General features: G+C 38.9%; 1 protein-coding gene across 1 annotated transcript; it reads right to left on the bottom strand.

Moving 5' to 3' along the window:
• Positions 1–3137: 3137 nt before the first annotated feature.
• On the bottom strand, positions 3138–14093 carry GATM (glycine amidinotransferase). The gene is made up of 9 exons (XM_051628583.1): positions 13964–14093; positions 13325–13543; positions 9693–9888; positions 8508–8698; positions 7100–7237; positions 6648–6812; positions 5046–5109; positions 4829–4945; positions 3138–4185 (listed from the first exon to the last, which is right to left on the bottom strand). Exons 1-9 carry the CDS (start codon positions 14030–14032, stop codon positions 4073–4075), a joined length of 1272 nt encoding a protein of 423 aa, XP_051484543.1. The 5' UTR covers positions 14033–14093; the 3' UTR covers positions 3138–4072.
• Between the last annotated feature and the right edge of the window lie 2366 nt (positions 14094–16459).

Here is a 16459-nt window from a genome sequence, read left to right as displayed (position 1 = left end):
TCCACTTCATAAATTCTCTCCTATACTGGCAGAATCATATCTCCAACTAACACTGACAGGACAGAAGAAATTATGAGACATGGTAATTTTACATTTTGTAATACAGACATGCATATCCACCCCAGGGACATTTGTATACATACCTGTGAATAAACTGTCACACTCCCTTCACTGGTGGGAAAATATTGCAGTTCCAGGAGAGATACAAACTTTGTCCTCCCTGTTCTTGTGCTGCAGGAGATTTAGGATCCCACAGGGCTCCCAAATAGCATTCAGCACTGTTGTAGGCTGGAGCAGTTTCCAAGCATTTATTGTTTATCCATTGCTGCACCTCATGAAGTACCTAAGTATGATTCCCTTTTAACTTATGTGGAAATTGATTGGCTAACTGACCAATTTTAGGCCAGTGAAGGAGTCAGGTCTGAGAAGGTCTCAAAAATATTCACACCACCAGATCCGCTCTCCCAAAATGATGGTAGTAACACTTCCTCATGTCAGTCCATTTCTGCTGCTGTGTCTGTCGAATCTGTATTCTGCCAGTACTACTGAAATAGAAAAGAAAGCTTCTGGTCATATGGAATGACTTGTCTGCCTGCCTTGTTGAAGGAAAGATAATTTAAGAGATTAGTCTATTCCCAAACCAGTTGAAACCTCCATGGATTAGGCAAAACCCCTTGTATTCTGGCAGAAAATCAACTTCAGAAGCATACTGGTGGTTTCCAGGCTGAAAGACTTGGTACCACATGCACAGTTTGAGATAATAAAAGAGTTTGATAAGGGAAAAGCAAAAAAGCTGGCAAAAGGCTGAAATGTTTACAAAGTCAGTTTTGGCACCTAAATTTGGTGCTGAAAAATAACCTTTTCTAAGTGGAATTTCTTTTATGAATGGAAAATAAAAATTCTGATCCTTTGAGATTATATTGGGATTTTTTTAAACCCAATTCAGTTTGCCCAAAAGGGTGCAGAGGAGCAATTCCAGCTATCTGTGTATTAACTTCACCTAAGCATAACAACAGAATTCCTGGTTACAAAATAAAAGTTATATTAATTCTTGAAGCTGCTCTTCAAATAAGTATTACAAATAAGAAGGCTAAAGCTAAACTATGACACTAGATACTTTGAAATCTATTTTTTGTCATGGTCTAAATAGGAAAGCATAGCAAAAACTGTTAAACTGGAAGCCTAAACTTCCTAGTCAGTACTTTTGTTTGGTTGAGTTGGCTATTTCAGCTTCCTAAAATGAACTGAAGGAAAAAAATCCGACATGCCTTCTGTCAAGACAGCTTTTATGCCAGCATTAGAGCTCATGTATTTGTTATCAAAGTAGTAATTACTAAACTTTCTCTAAAATCCCAGGAAAACACCTAAGTGTCGAGTAGATTCAAAGACTACATAGTTCTATGGAAATGCATCACATGCCTAAAAAAAACCAGCCCACAAGCAACAGAGCCTGAGAATCAGAGGTGAGAATTCATACTAAACAGAAAAGGCTAAAAAAAAGAAGTCTAGCATTTTCCCCCTCAAACTAAAAACGAAAAAAACAAAACACAAAGGGTAGATTATGGTACTTGTTTGATTTTTTGCCATTTCCTTTTTTCATTCCTCCCAGATGGCTATTAACACAAGGTTCTTTATAATTTTTAAGTCATGTTCACCCTTGGATACCCTTGCCTTAATTCAACACTATAAATCAGAATAGCGTATGAATGGTGATAACTAAAAAACTCCAGAGTTAAAGCATTTGTTGGGAGCTAAACTTGAGCTATCAGTCTAATGCTGAAGCTAAATGTGTCTTGAGTGTTTCCATGTCATGTCAAAATCTCCAGTTCATGCTATTTTTGAAAGAACTACACCTTAATTATCAGAATAAACAGGCAGATGTCCCCAGCATCCATTCCTCTCCCATTGAAGAACAAGAAACTACTGATCACATCATAGCAGACAGCAGTGTGTTTTCCAGAGAAAGGGAATATTAAGGTCATGGTACATGCAGCACTTTCATCACTGGGGGTCAATCATGTTCATTGAAGAGGAAAAAAAGAAATTGTGATGGTCTTATAGCACAATTGCTTCAGAAGAGTACACTGAGGTGAAGTCAAAGCATTTATAGTGCTCATATAAAGCACCACTACCCTGTCAAGAAGGGGTCGTGTTTATCATGATGTTAAAACAGAATTACAGAATTATTGAGGCTGGAAAAGACGTCTGAGATCATCCAGTCCAGCCTATGACCTAACACCACCACATCAGCTAAACCATGGTACTAAGTGCCCCACCCAGTCTTTCCTTAACCCTCTCAAGGATGGTGACTCCACCACTTCCCTGGGCAGTCCATTCCAGTGTCTGATCACCCTTTCCATGAGGAAAGTATCCTTAATTCTGGATATCAGGGTGCATGTGTCCTGCTACTAATGCACACATAGCCAGAGTTTTAATGGTTTCAGCCATACCTTGTGGTATCTTACAGCAAGCACAAGCACACAGACATCATTTCAGCATAGCATGCAGAACAATGAGAAAGATGACCTGCTCTGCATGCTCCTCTGTGCAGCTGTCCTGTACCACTGTCAACACTAGAAAGCAAAGTTTGGTTACAGGAAGACTCACATGAATTTCCATTGTCTAAAGAGCCTTGACTTCAAAGGGAAAAGAGGGATCATCTCTTACTGTCAAGCAGTCAGCTGTCAAGCAATGGCAGCTGTCTCATTAGCTCTTCCAGTCTGGCATATCTTGAAGTAATCTATATTGTTGACACGTCTATATTATTGACATTCTATATTGTTTAGTCCTACCCAGCAGTAAAATACTGCTATTTGGCTTATATGTGAGCCTGTTATAAGTGACACCTTTCCTCTCAAAGTGCACTGCATCCTCCACACTCTGGTAAGAAACATCTATTAATATTACTTTCCCCCACCAGTCCTACCTCTGTGCAAAACAGAAGCAGAAACACAGGAGATTAGCAAGAGTTGTCATTCATATTTGTTGCAGAAAAAACAGGGTCTTCTTCATTATACAAGTGCCTAAGATGTTACATATTTTACAGGAAGAAAAAAAAAATCCATGTATATTTTGACTTTCCATCTGTCTTCTACAAACATGTACCCATGCTTACTCATTTTCAGGAAGGCAACAAATTGAGAATGCAAAAAACTTTATTAGCATAAAAAGTACATACTTGGTAATCAATACTCAAACTCCTTCACAGCATCTGTCATGTTTGATGCATCTTTCTGTATCTGCTACAGTTGGAGGAAAAAGAGTTTGGAAGATGTCAGAGGTTTAGGGTTAGAGGGGGGCTCTTGGGTTTTTGTGTTTTGTGCTCTCTTTTTTTTAAGTTATGTAAACAATTCAGAGTAAAACCTGTACAAGCAGAATATTAGCTATCATTTGTACACTTAAAAGTTAAATAAAAACCAATTTCAGCAATACAAAAAGCAATATATAAAAAGTATCCAGATGCATGACTTATCAGAAAAAATGCAGAAGGCCACAGCAAGTAAGTGAATATGTTTTAAAAGTTAGATCATACTGGATATTCTCTGTAAATAGCTGTATGGCTCAACATGAAAAATGTTAAAAAATTACTTGGTTCCATAAGAGATCTGTACAGTTCCATCGATTTTAACTTCATTAAAAATGAATATATCAGAACAACAGACTGATTAAAAGGAACAAGAAAAGTATGCTCCAGTTTAACATTTCAAGCTGCCTCTTTGATAGAGTAACTAGACAGAGGTAGATGTTGAAGATTAGTGGCCAAGCTATTTTAGTAAGACCATTTAGCTGTCTTGTCAAGTTTTTACATTCAAAGCCAATGTGAAAAGGCTTTATATATGAAGGATGTATTTCAAAAAGCCGGCCAGAAAACCTGTATTGCTAGTGGAAGTAGTTTCAGTTATACTGCTGAAAGTGAAGAGTATGTAAGAATAAATCATTTACCAGACCACTGTAAGGATACCACTGATCAACCACTAGAGCTCATGCAGTTGTTTTAACAAAAGTGAAATTAATTTATTAATTTCCTATGCTTATTTTAGAAGCTGAACCATTGTACCTATCTGGCTCATAACTAGTCAAAATAAGATTGCAGGGCACCACGGCGGCGGATATCACATGTCCAGCAATGGAAACCACCTCCCAATGAGTTGGCATGGCGAATGTTCACTTTAATTGTGGAAATGCCTGCAAGAAACATATTGCATACTTTAAAATTAAAATCTCAAATTCCTGTGGTAAGCTTTATTTAGAACAGTAGATAATGCTTCGTCAGATCATATGGCTAGATGGAAGTATGGCAAGTATTTTCTGCTCATTTGCTAAGAATTTATTTTACCAAATTCTAGGCAGAGAACAAGCTAGGAACATCGATGAGTTGTTTATTCCTGCAAAACCCTCAGGAATATACAGTGTCTGGAGCACAGCTGGTCTTTGATGTGTTATGATGTGCCAGTAAAAACCAAAAAAAAAACCAAAAAACCCAAACTCTCCAAGAGAGATTTTTAACTCCAAACTGAACAGTTTTATATTTTAAAATCTCATTCAGAAGCCTGCTAGCATTGACTTTAATTGCTACTCATAACTTTATTTGCTGCAAGCTGTATGGGGCACAAGATGCAAGAAGCCTGTATTCATGTGACTGAAGTATGCAGAAGAGAAATCACTGAATTATTCTTACTTGCTAATCCAATTATTTGAGTACCTTTTCCAGTGCTGGCTGCTTTGACTACTGTGAGAGTAAGTTGAAGAGAGATCTCCATTCATCCTGATGTGCACAGCTGGTATCACAATAATTTTAAGTATATGTTGAAAATTTGTTAGGACATACCCAGATTTTCAAACATCTTCTGAATTGATGTCTCATTGGCATCCACCATCACACGTTTCTCATCCAGCATTAGGACATTCATAGAGAGCCATTTAGAAGACATCCACAGTGGGTGATCTAAACACAGGAGAATGAACCTTCTACTGTACCAATGTTGACCGCATTACTACTCTTAAGAATAATTTTTTAATTCTTAGAGAAGAAAAAGTGAATATACCATCTGGAATCAGTGGCACTGGGGGGCGAACCACGGTCCAGCCTGCTTTCTTGAAGAGCTCAATCTGAAAAAGCAATTTAATTTGATTCTAAACATTTTGATTCTACTTAAAATATCACATTATTTCCTCCAACCTATGACACATTTTCTCAGGCTGCTTCAATATACATAACATCCCCTTCCCAATGTTCACTACTCTTGCCCTCATTCAAGTTCCATCTACAAACTCAGTTTTCATACAAGCATCTTTTGAAAGTCTTCTCAAACTTTGCATACCACTAGAATTTGTTTCTCCTGTTTTTATATATACTAGGTATACTAAAATATGTTTAAGACAAAAGGCAACACATGCAGTTTGGAGCCCGTTAAAGTAAAATATATTAGTAACAGCACAAAAGTATTAATTTAAATTATTTTTTATATTATCCCTTCCCATATGACTGTGAAAGCCTTTTATATGAATTACACTGCCATTTACAGAAACATAAACACCAATAAAACCACATAAAATATTATTTTCACCATGCTGCATCAGAAACTTAGTATGCAGTTTATTTAACAAAGGGAACAAAACAAAGGTATCTTAGGGAATAATTTACGTCTCTAAGAATAACACAATTAAGTTAAAAATAAGAGGATAATTTGGCTAAGGGAAATCGACTTTTCAACTTCATCGTCTGAATACTTGGAAGAGCACTTTATTCAAGTGTTACCACGAGGTGGAGCTCCGATTCTGGAAACTCAATAACCAGCCTGGCCTGCCAACATTTTAAAGAAAAGACCCCTTTCACCGGCACCTCCTCCCCGATTTCCCGGTCATCCAGAACTGCCAAATCAGTCTTTCAGAAAAGCAAGCTGCATCTATCTTTTCTATCTACACAGACAGCAGTTTTCCTTTAAAAAAGTCCCAGCACATGAGTTTAACACAAGGAGACCAAGAGCCTCCTCTTGCAAGTAAGATCATGAAAAACAGGCAAAACAAAAAGGGAAGTACTGATTTTCAGAAATTATTCACATAATGTATATTACAAGAGGCAGTATTCAATGGGCCCATTTGCACTGAAGCCACTTGCTGAGAAGGGAGTAATATTGCCTCTAAGAACTGTGCTGTGCATGTGGTTCCATAATCTGCTGCACATACTATTGGCTCAGCTAATTCCCATGTCATTGTACAGCTTCTAAAATCATGGGAATCCTCAAGCACTGACAGCACAGGCAACATGTCTGTAACAGAGATGAGCTCTTACACTGTGGAAGGTTTTCTGATCTGATCGCACTGTTTAGCAACATAAGGGCTTTTTTTCTCAGAATGAAGCAGCAGGTTTTACATACTGAAACATGTCTCTCCTCTTTCATACTCTTCAAAAAGTATTTTGCAGTAGCAGAAAACTAGGGGAGAGCAATGGTCATTGCACTGCTGAGGATGTTCCAGGGTCAAGATGCAAAACAACAAGATCCTGAACAACAGTCTGAGTGCTATTTAAATTCAGCAATATAATATTATTGAAATAAACTTGTGGTTTAGCAATTATCCAGCAGGGACCTAAACATTCTGAGTAATTTTTAAACACTAAACACTTTCCCATCCTGCTACACCCTTACCTGATGGCAGGGACGGTCTGGGTTAGAGAGCACAAGACCAGGTCCAATGATATTAAAAGTGGCATCAATGTGCATGGGATTAGGATCCTTAAAGGATATTATGTGGACTCTATAGTCTGGTGCAAGATGTCGCCTCATCCATTCAATGCCCATGTAATTTGTAACCTGAAAACAGGACAAAGGAGATTTCACCAGGCTAGAATATAAACTGCATCCAAGCTTAGTTTAAGGTGTTATTTAAATAAATAGTTAGAGCAAAAATAACAGAAGTTTGTGTCCTTAGCTAACCCCTTAGCTGTAAGACGGTCTCATCCCATATATCAGACATTCTATGAATAGCAATTTGATTTTTCAACTTTCTTATTTTAATGCTGTTCAATTTAAAAATACATGAATACAAGTATCAATCATTAAGATAGATATAAAAAATGTTGGAAGTAACATTTGTTTACCTGGCTCCTTTGTACAAAGATATCTCTTCCAGCTCTAATGAAGTCAGCAGCATCAAAGCATGGCTCAAATTCAGTAGTTACAAATTTTCCCTGAGCAGCCAGTTTATGCCTGTCTTCAACAGAGCGGATTGGATAATCCTAGTTACAGAAAAAGGAATAACAACTTTAGGTTGGAGATGGTAAGGGAAAGTTTTTAAGCTATTTGCTACTAAAGAGCATTCTGAAATTAGGAAAATGTTTATATTGATAGCTAGTAGGAGCTGATTTGGTTTACTTCTTACTAAAATAAAAAAGAAAGCATAAATGTGGAAGTTTAAGTCAAAGGTGTTAAGTACACTCAAGAACAGGTGATAAGAGACAATAGTTATACCAAGAAGTTAATTGTTCTTCAGAGCCACTGCTTCTGTAATATTCTGGCTTCTGGATCAAAAGTATTCATTACCAGTGAAGTGTAACTATCAGTCCAAGAAATCACTGCACAGTGACAAAAATACTGATATGCAAGCTACTTTCTAAAAAAGGTGGACTCCCTACTTTTCCCACATCTTCAAATAGAACAGTACTCACACTAGAAAGGAGATCTTCAGGAACCTAAATAGATTCTAGAATGACACAATGCATTTAATAACAAATGAGGTATAAAACACAGCTCAAAACAACTACTGGATAAGTAGATTCTATGCTTTAAAACAGGCTCTAGAAGTTCCCTGGTACTGACAGATTACTTTAAGGTAATTTTGTTTAACAAAGTCTTCTTTGCATCATTGATAGTTGTCACTGTCCCCAGAAAGTTACAATCATTCCACAACGAGTTTTACTGTGCTTATTGTAGATGCTGTTATTAAGATCCTAATGCATTTGAGGGCCTATGGGAAACTACCAAAATTGTCTGAGTCAAAATTATTACAAAAGAAAAAAACAAAACATATTCACTTAAATATTTGGAAGGTAAATATTCGTAATTTAGATCTTCCACGATGGCTTTTATGTAACTTCAAAATACTAATACTCATGTAAAACAAGGATTACGAGGTTTTTTCTGGACAAAACACATATTCTTTCCCACTTTCCTGATACACTCAGGAAATATGGATATTTCAGGAAATCTTAATTCTTGAACATAATCTTTGTGATGTCTTTCTAAAATTCCTTCCTCTTTGGTAATGCTAAGTTACAATCAGTAATCTTGAATTCAACAGATCCAACCTCCAGTTTTTTGTTCCCTAATTAGACAGACTCAGTTGCAGCTGGAAAGGCTACAGAATATTTGCATAACTAAGAAACGCACAAATTGCCTGTATAATTTTGTTGCCCCGTGCAATTTTATGAAACACAGATAACAGGTTAAACTATCAACAAAACGCTGTATAACCATAACTGAAGTTCTGGAGCAAAATAAGAACAATACCTGATCATAGAGTTCATCTGCCATTGTGGGTTTGGGGGCAGTTGTCCACTTAGCACCACGGTTGAAATAATCTTTGATTATGCGTCTATATGCTCTATACTCAAAGAACCGAGCACGCCAAGCCATAGGCGCTTCAATAATTTCATTTCCAACCACTAACAGGATGTCTCTTGGCATGGCAGCATACATACCTGAAAGGAAAAAGGCCATTAACCTATGAGACACATATATTTTTCTCAGCTTTTTCAGCTTGTTCACTTTTCACCCTCATTTTACTATTACTTCTATCCAAATGAATGACAAAAAAGCATCTTTAGCAAATTCAGGAAACCAACGCGTAATTTGAGGCCTTGCATTCTTCAGTTATGTATCAAAGTGACATTTTTTCAAAATACATGCAACTTTTGCTACAAAGCCTCACTCGTAAAAAGTTCGTGGCTAAATGAAAACCATTCACAAACTACAACCTATCCATGGAAATTAATGGAAATTAAGTAGATGAATGCTTAGGATTTACTCTGATGACTTTAAAAGATAATAACGGGGAGCAAGTTTCCAAGTGGACCCCTCTTCTCTGTATGTCATCCTTCTAAAAAGTAATAGCACAGAATTTGATGGAACACAGAACTAATGCAGGAAGCGGTCCCATTAGACTTTCCATTAACATTATCTGTTCCCTAATGAATTTCAATTCCACTAGAACAACTTTAAGAACACATTTGATATGAAAGGAGCCTGGAGACTACACTTCATGCAAAGCTGAGTATGAGCCAATATGCTCTCACTGCAAATAACCAAAATCATATGGTGCTACACAAGGAGGAATGTGTCAGCAGGTAAAGAGACGTTCCAATCAAACATGACAGATGAACACTTCTTGGTAGTGGCAGTGGCAATGTAGAAAGGGAATCTGGCAACAGATGCTGGTCTGGGAAGTTCAACTGAGGTATTAAGAAAACATCTTTCATTAGGAAATCCATGCAGCACTGAAAGAGGTCAGCAAGCCAGGTGGCAGAATCTCTGTCACTGGAGATTTTCCAAGTCATAGCTACACAAAGCCATCACTGACCTCATCTAGATCTGAGAATAATCCTGCTCCAAGCTAGAAAGTAGCCTAGATGACATCCAAAATGTCTCAGACAAGACCTAAACAGACAAGGCCTTCAACAATGGAAGAATATTTACCTGTAGACTCAAAATCAGGTGTTTTATACTTCACAGACCAGTCAATTGGATCAGGTCTCTTGACAATTACACCTTCTCTTTTCAAAATATTGCACATCTCTTCAATTTCAGCAATAGCTTTTTTCAAATGGTCTTTGGGGAAGCTCTGGCCTCCAAATTTCTGATAAAATGCCCAATACTTTTCATACGTGTTGGCCTAAAACAAAAGGACAGGTGACAAAGAATAAGCATTGTTTATTTTCTTAGAGTGAAACAGATGCACAAGATACAATTCTTAATGTTCAAGTTTTCTTATTTTTCTTTCACTGATTTCCCATTGTTTTGGATGTGTTATGACCCTAACATGTTGTAGTGTGCCTTATATTTGATTCATTCAATATTCTGAAGAGTTGCTAAGAATTGTTAATGCCCTGCTGATTCTACTAAAATAAATGGAAAGGAGGGGGAGGAGGAAAGGGGAAGGAAAAGAGAAGCAACAAGGCTTCAAATAAATAATGGTTATTCCTGGTTGAGAATCCCTATCATGGTAGTGCTCTGCAGTTTTAATTTTTTGTCTATACTACTTCTATTTATACACAGCATTTGCAAGATTTCACTCATATGTTTTATGATGTGCATATGTCCAGTCATATGTATGTAAGTGCAGGTGTTAGACTAGTTGTGAATGGCTGATGTCTTCAAAAATACTTACAATAAGTAACAAATTTAAGTTTCACATCTATGTGCTAAGCAGGCACAAGATATGAATACAGCCTGGGAGAGGACATGCTTGAAAGCAGCCCTGTGGAAAAGGCCCTGGGGGTACTAGTGGATCAAAAGCTGGACATGAGACACCAATGTGCAGTTGCAGACCAGAAGGCTAACTCCATCCTGGGGTCTATCAAAAGAAGTGTGGCCAGCAGATCGAGAGAGGTGATTCTGCCCCTCTACTCTGCCCTGGTGAGACCTCACCTAGAATACTGCATCCAGCTCTGGTGCCCCCAGCACAAGAAAAATGTGGACCTGTTGGAACGTGTCCAGAGAAGGGCCACAAAAATCATCTGAGGGCTGGAGCACCTCTCTTATGAGGACAGGCTGAGGGAGTTGGGGTTGTTCAGCCTGGAGAAGGCTTCAGGAGGACCTCATAGTGGCCTTCCAGTACCTGAAGGGGCCTACAGGAAAGCTGGGGAGGGTCTTTTTACAGGGGCTTGCAGTGAGAGGACAAGGGGTAATGGTTTTAAGCTGAAAGAAGAGAGATTTAGGTTAGAGATCAGACATAAATTCTTCAGTGTAAGGGTGGTGAGACACTGGAACAGGCTGCCCAGAGATGCTGTGGAGGCTCCATCCCTGAAGGTGTTCAAGGCCAGGTTGGATGGGGCTCTGAGCAGCCTGTTCTAGTGGGAGGTGTTCCTGCCCGTGCAGGGGAGTTGGAACTCAAAGTTCTTTAAGATCCCTCCAACTCCAAAAATTCTGTGATTCATTGAACTAGCAGATAGCTTCAGTACTGATAACAGACTTGTACAAGTGGCATGATGCACATGGAAAAAAGTCCTTGGAGGAACAGCAGGAAAAAGGTAAAGCCATTCTGGAATGTGAACTATGTACACATTTCATTCCCACTTGCAAGTTTAGTTGGACTCTTAGATGGGGTTATCAGGATTTTCTATTTCCCCCTATTTTTGGATGTAGATGGATCATTAACTTGTATTACTTGTTTCTACTAATGGAAATACTTTAATAAATAATGTAATAAATATTTCTAAAAGTCTCTTCTCCTCTTTAGCCACAGCCCTACAGAAATTCTCATTATTTATCAAATAACAGATGAAAACTAAGAATACATTACACTTCAGTTAATATTTAGTGGCTAGTATTGCCAAGCAGTCCTTATTACACTAGACTTGTAGAAACACACCAAACTACAGGCTCTGCTATTTTCTAAGGTTAGTAGACATGTTTTTAAACTAAAACAACCTTGAGCTCATCTCCAAAATGCGTGTATCTGTAGTAACCTTGTTAAAACCTCACTTTGGTACTGTCACAGAGGTGACATCAGGAATTCTAAAGCCATCTCAAGTACAGGTAACGTGCCTTGTTGGCTAGAAGAGGACATACTTCAGGTACAGCAGCAATCTAGGAAATGCAAGAGATGTTAAATTCACCTATCAGGCTTGAATTAAATCAAGTACAACATTTACAGGCCTAAATCCTCTACTCCTGAAACCCTGTGATGGTCCTCTCAAGTTAACTTCCAGGTCTTCAAGGACCCTGTTGGAAATGGCCCTCAGGGACAAGGGAGCAGAAAAGAGCTGGTAAATCTTGAAGGATGCTTCCCACAGAGCACAAGAGGTCTCAATCCCCTGGTATAGGAAATTGGGCAAGGAGGGCAAAAGACCAGCATGGCTCAGTCGAGACCTGCCGGTCAAACTAAAAGTCAAGATGGACATACACAGGCAATGGAAGTAGGGACAGGTATCATGGGAAGAGTATAGGGTAATGGTCAATGGCTCAAAGTTTTCATTGCACTCACTGGGGTCAAGATATCATCTCAAATGTCCCAATGTAAGTTGAATTATTATTCTTCTATCTAGGGATTAGAACTACCAAGATGCAGTAATTCATTCACACTCCTCCAACCACTTTTGTCTAGAATCATAGTTCAGATTCTGAAGAAAAATAAACAGATGTAAAAGGTGCTATGGGAAGAGAAGTCTTCCCCGCACTTACAACCCAGATTTACTCTAAACTACAATTTCCAGGATTTCAAACATATTTTCAGTATCTTTGCTATTTCTTCAACAACAGATCAGAAGAATTCTCTCATTTTAACTGAGGTCTTCTGATCAACTTTGTCAAAATATCCTTTAAAATTTTACTTAGGTCTCTTCAGCAGAAGTAGTGTGCCAGCTCATTTTGCTGTGATAGCCACAGATTAGATGCTGCCTCAGAAATAGTACTGTACTGTGGTACTGGAAGGGAACAATTGAAGATCATCCTCAGCAACACAGGTAACAATACATACCAAGTAACTCTAAAGGCCAGGTAAAGTACACAATAAAAATCTGGAGTAAGTCCATTGCTTGAGTGTTTCTGTTCTAAAATACATTTCAGAGAACAAAGAAATGGGAATTTGTTCAGATTCTGTTGTACGTTGGAAACTGGAAAACATACAATACTTACTGTAGCAGATAAGAGTTGCAGTGAGCTATTTATAAAGTATTTAAACAATGCTTCTGCTGGTCTACAGCTATAGAAATCAGTCTATCTCAGACTGCTAAGTAGAAAACTAGATCTGCTTTTCAATTAGTAACCATACTTAGTTTTGAGCTCATTTAAGCTTTCATCGGTCTCATCATCCCAGAAGCTAGAATGTGTACTTAGCATCAGGGCTGTATTACTCGAGCAGACTGCACATATTAGAGATTCCCTCTACTACTGACTTCTGTTAAAACAGGTTATTCAGTTGAAAGCAGAAAGAAAAAAACCATATTCCCTACCAACATGGCTATGCTGTAGTATTTCACAGGTGCAAACAACTACTTGAAAGAAGAATCCTCAAAAGTAAACACCATACCTAGTGCACTGTAAAGCTCAAGCCAAGTGTTTATATAAAAACTGCATTAATTCCTATTTTAAATAGTTTTATTCTTTACCTTAACTTCCACAGAAAAGGGTGGGACGCAAGCATTTTCAGCTCTTCCCACAATGACCTCTTCCAGTGGGTCCCATTCATTGTATGAGCAAACAGGACAGTCCTTAGGCACGGGGCTAGTAGCCTTGTTGTCATCGGCAGCACAGGTGTTCTGGGAGGCTGTAGCTGCCTGGGTGCTCTGGAAAGATTGCTGCACCCATCCCATAAAGGCTCTTCCAAGCTTAAAATAAAAATAAAAATGAAAATTATATTTCCCTTGCAAAAGGCAAAAAAAGCAATGGTTCAGTCCAGAAATGCCCTATATCTGTAACCCCAAAGCAGAATACCTTGGAGCATTAACAGAAATAGTCTGTTAGAGCCATTCTAATACAGTCGGGTTAGAAGGGTAACAACACAGAGGCACAGTACAGACAGTGGCGTCTGGAGTCACTGAACTTTGTGCTGCTGAACTGGGAGTATGCCTGAGTGAGCCTCATTCAGAGAAGGCTGTAGCCGCCCCTCGCCCGCTCGCCACCACTCGGAGCACCCCCGCACGCCTCCGCCCGCGGAGGGGCCGCAGATGGACCTCCGGACCTCCTCTCGACGGCGCACCCTCAACCCCAGCCCCCCGAGCCCGGCGGCGGATCTGCAAGGCACCAACCCGTGAGCCGATGTAATGCGCGGCTTCGGCTCCTCGGCTTCCCCCGCGCAAGCACCGCACCCGCAGCATCTCTGCTGGCAGGATCACGCCGGACAGCTGCGCTCCGCACCGCTCCGCGCCCGCCCGCCCGGCAGCGCCACTGCGCCCTGCCCCCGGCCCGCTGCCTTTATAGTGACCTGCACGCCCCCGCCACGCCCATTGGCGGGGGGCGCGGAGCGGCGCGGAGCCCAGGCAGGGGGCGGCTGCACATGTGCATCTTTCCTTAGTATTTTTGGTTCTGCCTTTCTCTCCCACGCACTGCCTTGCTCAGTTCTCCCTCAGGCTATGCTTCACTCTGCAGCGCTAGCGCAGTGGGGCAGGGCTGTGAACAGACATGATTCTGAACATGACTGCAGCCTGTAAGATCGCAGGTAGCGCTAGTGAAGGCAGGGGGATCTATAGGAGAAAAAAATTAAACATCACCAGTATTAACGTATATTAAAACATAAGCTACAGTCCTGGAATACAGCAAATCGGCTACAGTTTAAAAATGCCTTAGATATACAAGTAAGCAAGTTCTGTTCTACTGAGTGGTCAAGCATGCTTTTACCCTCTTTCTCATGGCTGCAGACATTTTTCATAACTCACTCGTTTTAGTTTGTTAGGACTCACTGTGACACAATTGCCTCAAACATTATTCTTGTATAAAAAATGATACAAGGATATTCTTTCTAGTTTCAAAAAGGAATTTTCTTGATGCTCCTTAATTCCTAGTCACCAATTTTTGTCATCTTAATTTTTAAAAATCCCCAAGTTTATGCTAGTTCTGTTCAAATGCTTGTTATTTGATTCAGTTTATTTTGCTAAGGTCACTCTACTCACATTGACCTTCTAAAAAATTAATGATTGGCTTGTAGCTAAATCCAAAGGTCTTGCTTCTTTTTCTGTCCTTCTCAACTTATCAGCTAGTTTTGGACCTTTGGATCATTCTTTATCAACTCAGTTTACATAGTTTTTCTAACTGCACAATATTTCTCTTCCTACTTAGTATATATATTTGATGCTTTACAGGGTCCCTAGAGATGTCCTTGCCATCATTACAATTATCTTTCTGCTGAATGCTCTATTTTAAAATTATTTTTCCACTGAACTGTATTTTTTCCTGCTCACATTTTTTCCAATGAAAACATTCTTTTCCATATCTCAAAGGTCTGTTTCTTCTTTTCTTATGGATAGTTCCTTCTGGACCTAAGTCAGTCTTCATTTCAGTACAATCAAAGCAGAAACTCTGTCCTTTTCCTAACTGGCACATTTATGGTCTGACGCTGAAACCTTTACTCATGGTAAACAGCATTTTCCTTCCATCCTTCATTGAGTACCAGTCATTTGACCCCAGATTGCCTTCACGTGGGCCTTGATACTTGCAATGCTATCAATACACCAACCAGCTAAAATGCACTCCAGTGGTATCCCTCTGCTTCTTTCATCACTTGATCATCTCCTGGATCACTTGGAAAAAATCTCATCTCCTTAAAGCAGTCGCTTACATTTCTCTGCTTACAACTTTTTATTCCTTAACACCAAATACAGACTTTATAGAGCTCACATTTATGGTGTATGGAATTGTCACTCCTCACAGTTTCCTCTTTGGCATCAAAATGAGAGTCTTCTAGTTTTTTGTATACTAGGTAGCTTTTTATATCTTTTTCTTCCTCTTCTACAAGAAGGGCTTAATCTACCAATGTATGTTTTAACAGTGACAGAAATCACGGAGCACAACACCAGTAATGATTATTCAAATGTTAAAAAAAGCCAGATTAATTAATTAAAATACAAGAAAGTTACTTAAATATCTGGTGAACTATACAGGTCCTGAGCTCTTTGGATCAAAAAATCTTCTTTATAAAGATCACAGCATTAATGTTATTATACACAATTTCTAGAATTACTGTAACACCTCAAAAGCTCAGCTCACTAGCCAAAAATTTGCCTATCATTTTCAAAATTATGTGCTGATCTAGTAAAGATACTTTCTTTCACTACAAACCTCACCTCAGTATGGAATTTTAACTTGAAACAGGAACAGATGCTTCACACGGCTATTTATGAGATCTGGCCTATAAAGATTAACTAGCAAGTTGTTTGTTGTTGTTGTTTTTAATGGCTCTCTGCATCTTTTGTAATACTCTATCCATCATTTTTGAATGATGTAAGGTGCCTCGCAGACTTAAAAAAAAAATCTCATTTTTATAACTACATAATCCATTTAAAGCAATGTGGTTCCATTTAACAAAGAACAACATTCTGGCTCAACAGCCAGAGAATCCGATATTAAGCAGTAAAATTCTAGTTTAAAACCACAGAATTAGAAAAAGCATCAGGAGACATGCAGCAGAGAAAAGCTACCCTTGGCAACAAGATGAGAGTTAGTGAAGATCAAAGCATAAATTCAGCTATGTTTTAAGCCAGTATCTGGTCTCTGTCTCACTTACTTTTTCTCTAACACAAATCTATTAC

Source organism: Apus apus, chromosome 10 (assembly GCF_020740795.1).
Source record: "Apus apus isolate bApuApu2 chromosome 10, bApuApu2.pri.cur, whole genome shotgun sequence".
In the NCBI taxonomy this organism is placed as follows: domain Eukaryota; kingdom Metazoa; phylum Chordata; class Aves; order Apodiformes; family Apodidae; genus Apus; species Apus apus.
Note: the sequence above shows the minus strand (reverse complement) of the source record. Positions and strands in the feature narration are given on the sequence as shown.

Coding starts and splice junctions, on each gene's coding strand:
- GATM (XM_051628583.1), bottom strand. CDS start 14,032: ATGCTGCGGGTGCGGTGCTTGCGCGGGGGAAGCCGAGGAGCCGAAGCC. Junction 5,110..6,647: donor CAGACCGTCCCTGCCATCAG/GTAAGGGTGTAG, acceptor TTGCTTTTTCAG/ATTGAGCTCTTCAAGAAAGC. Junction 4,946..5,045: donor AGTGCCACTGATTCCAGATG/GTATATTCACTT, acceptor TCCTGTGTTTAG/ATCACCCACTGTGGATGTCT.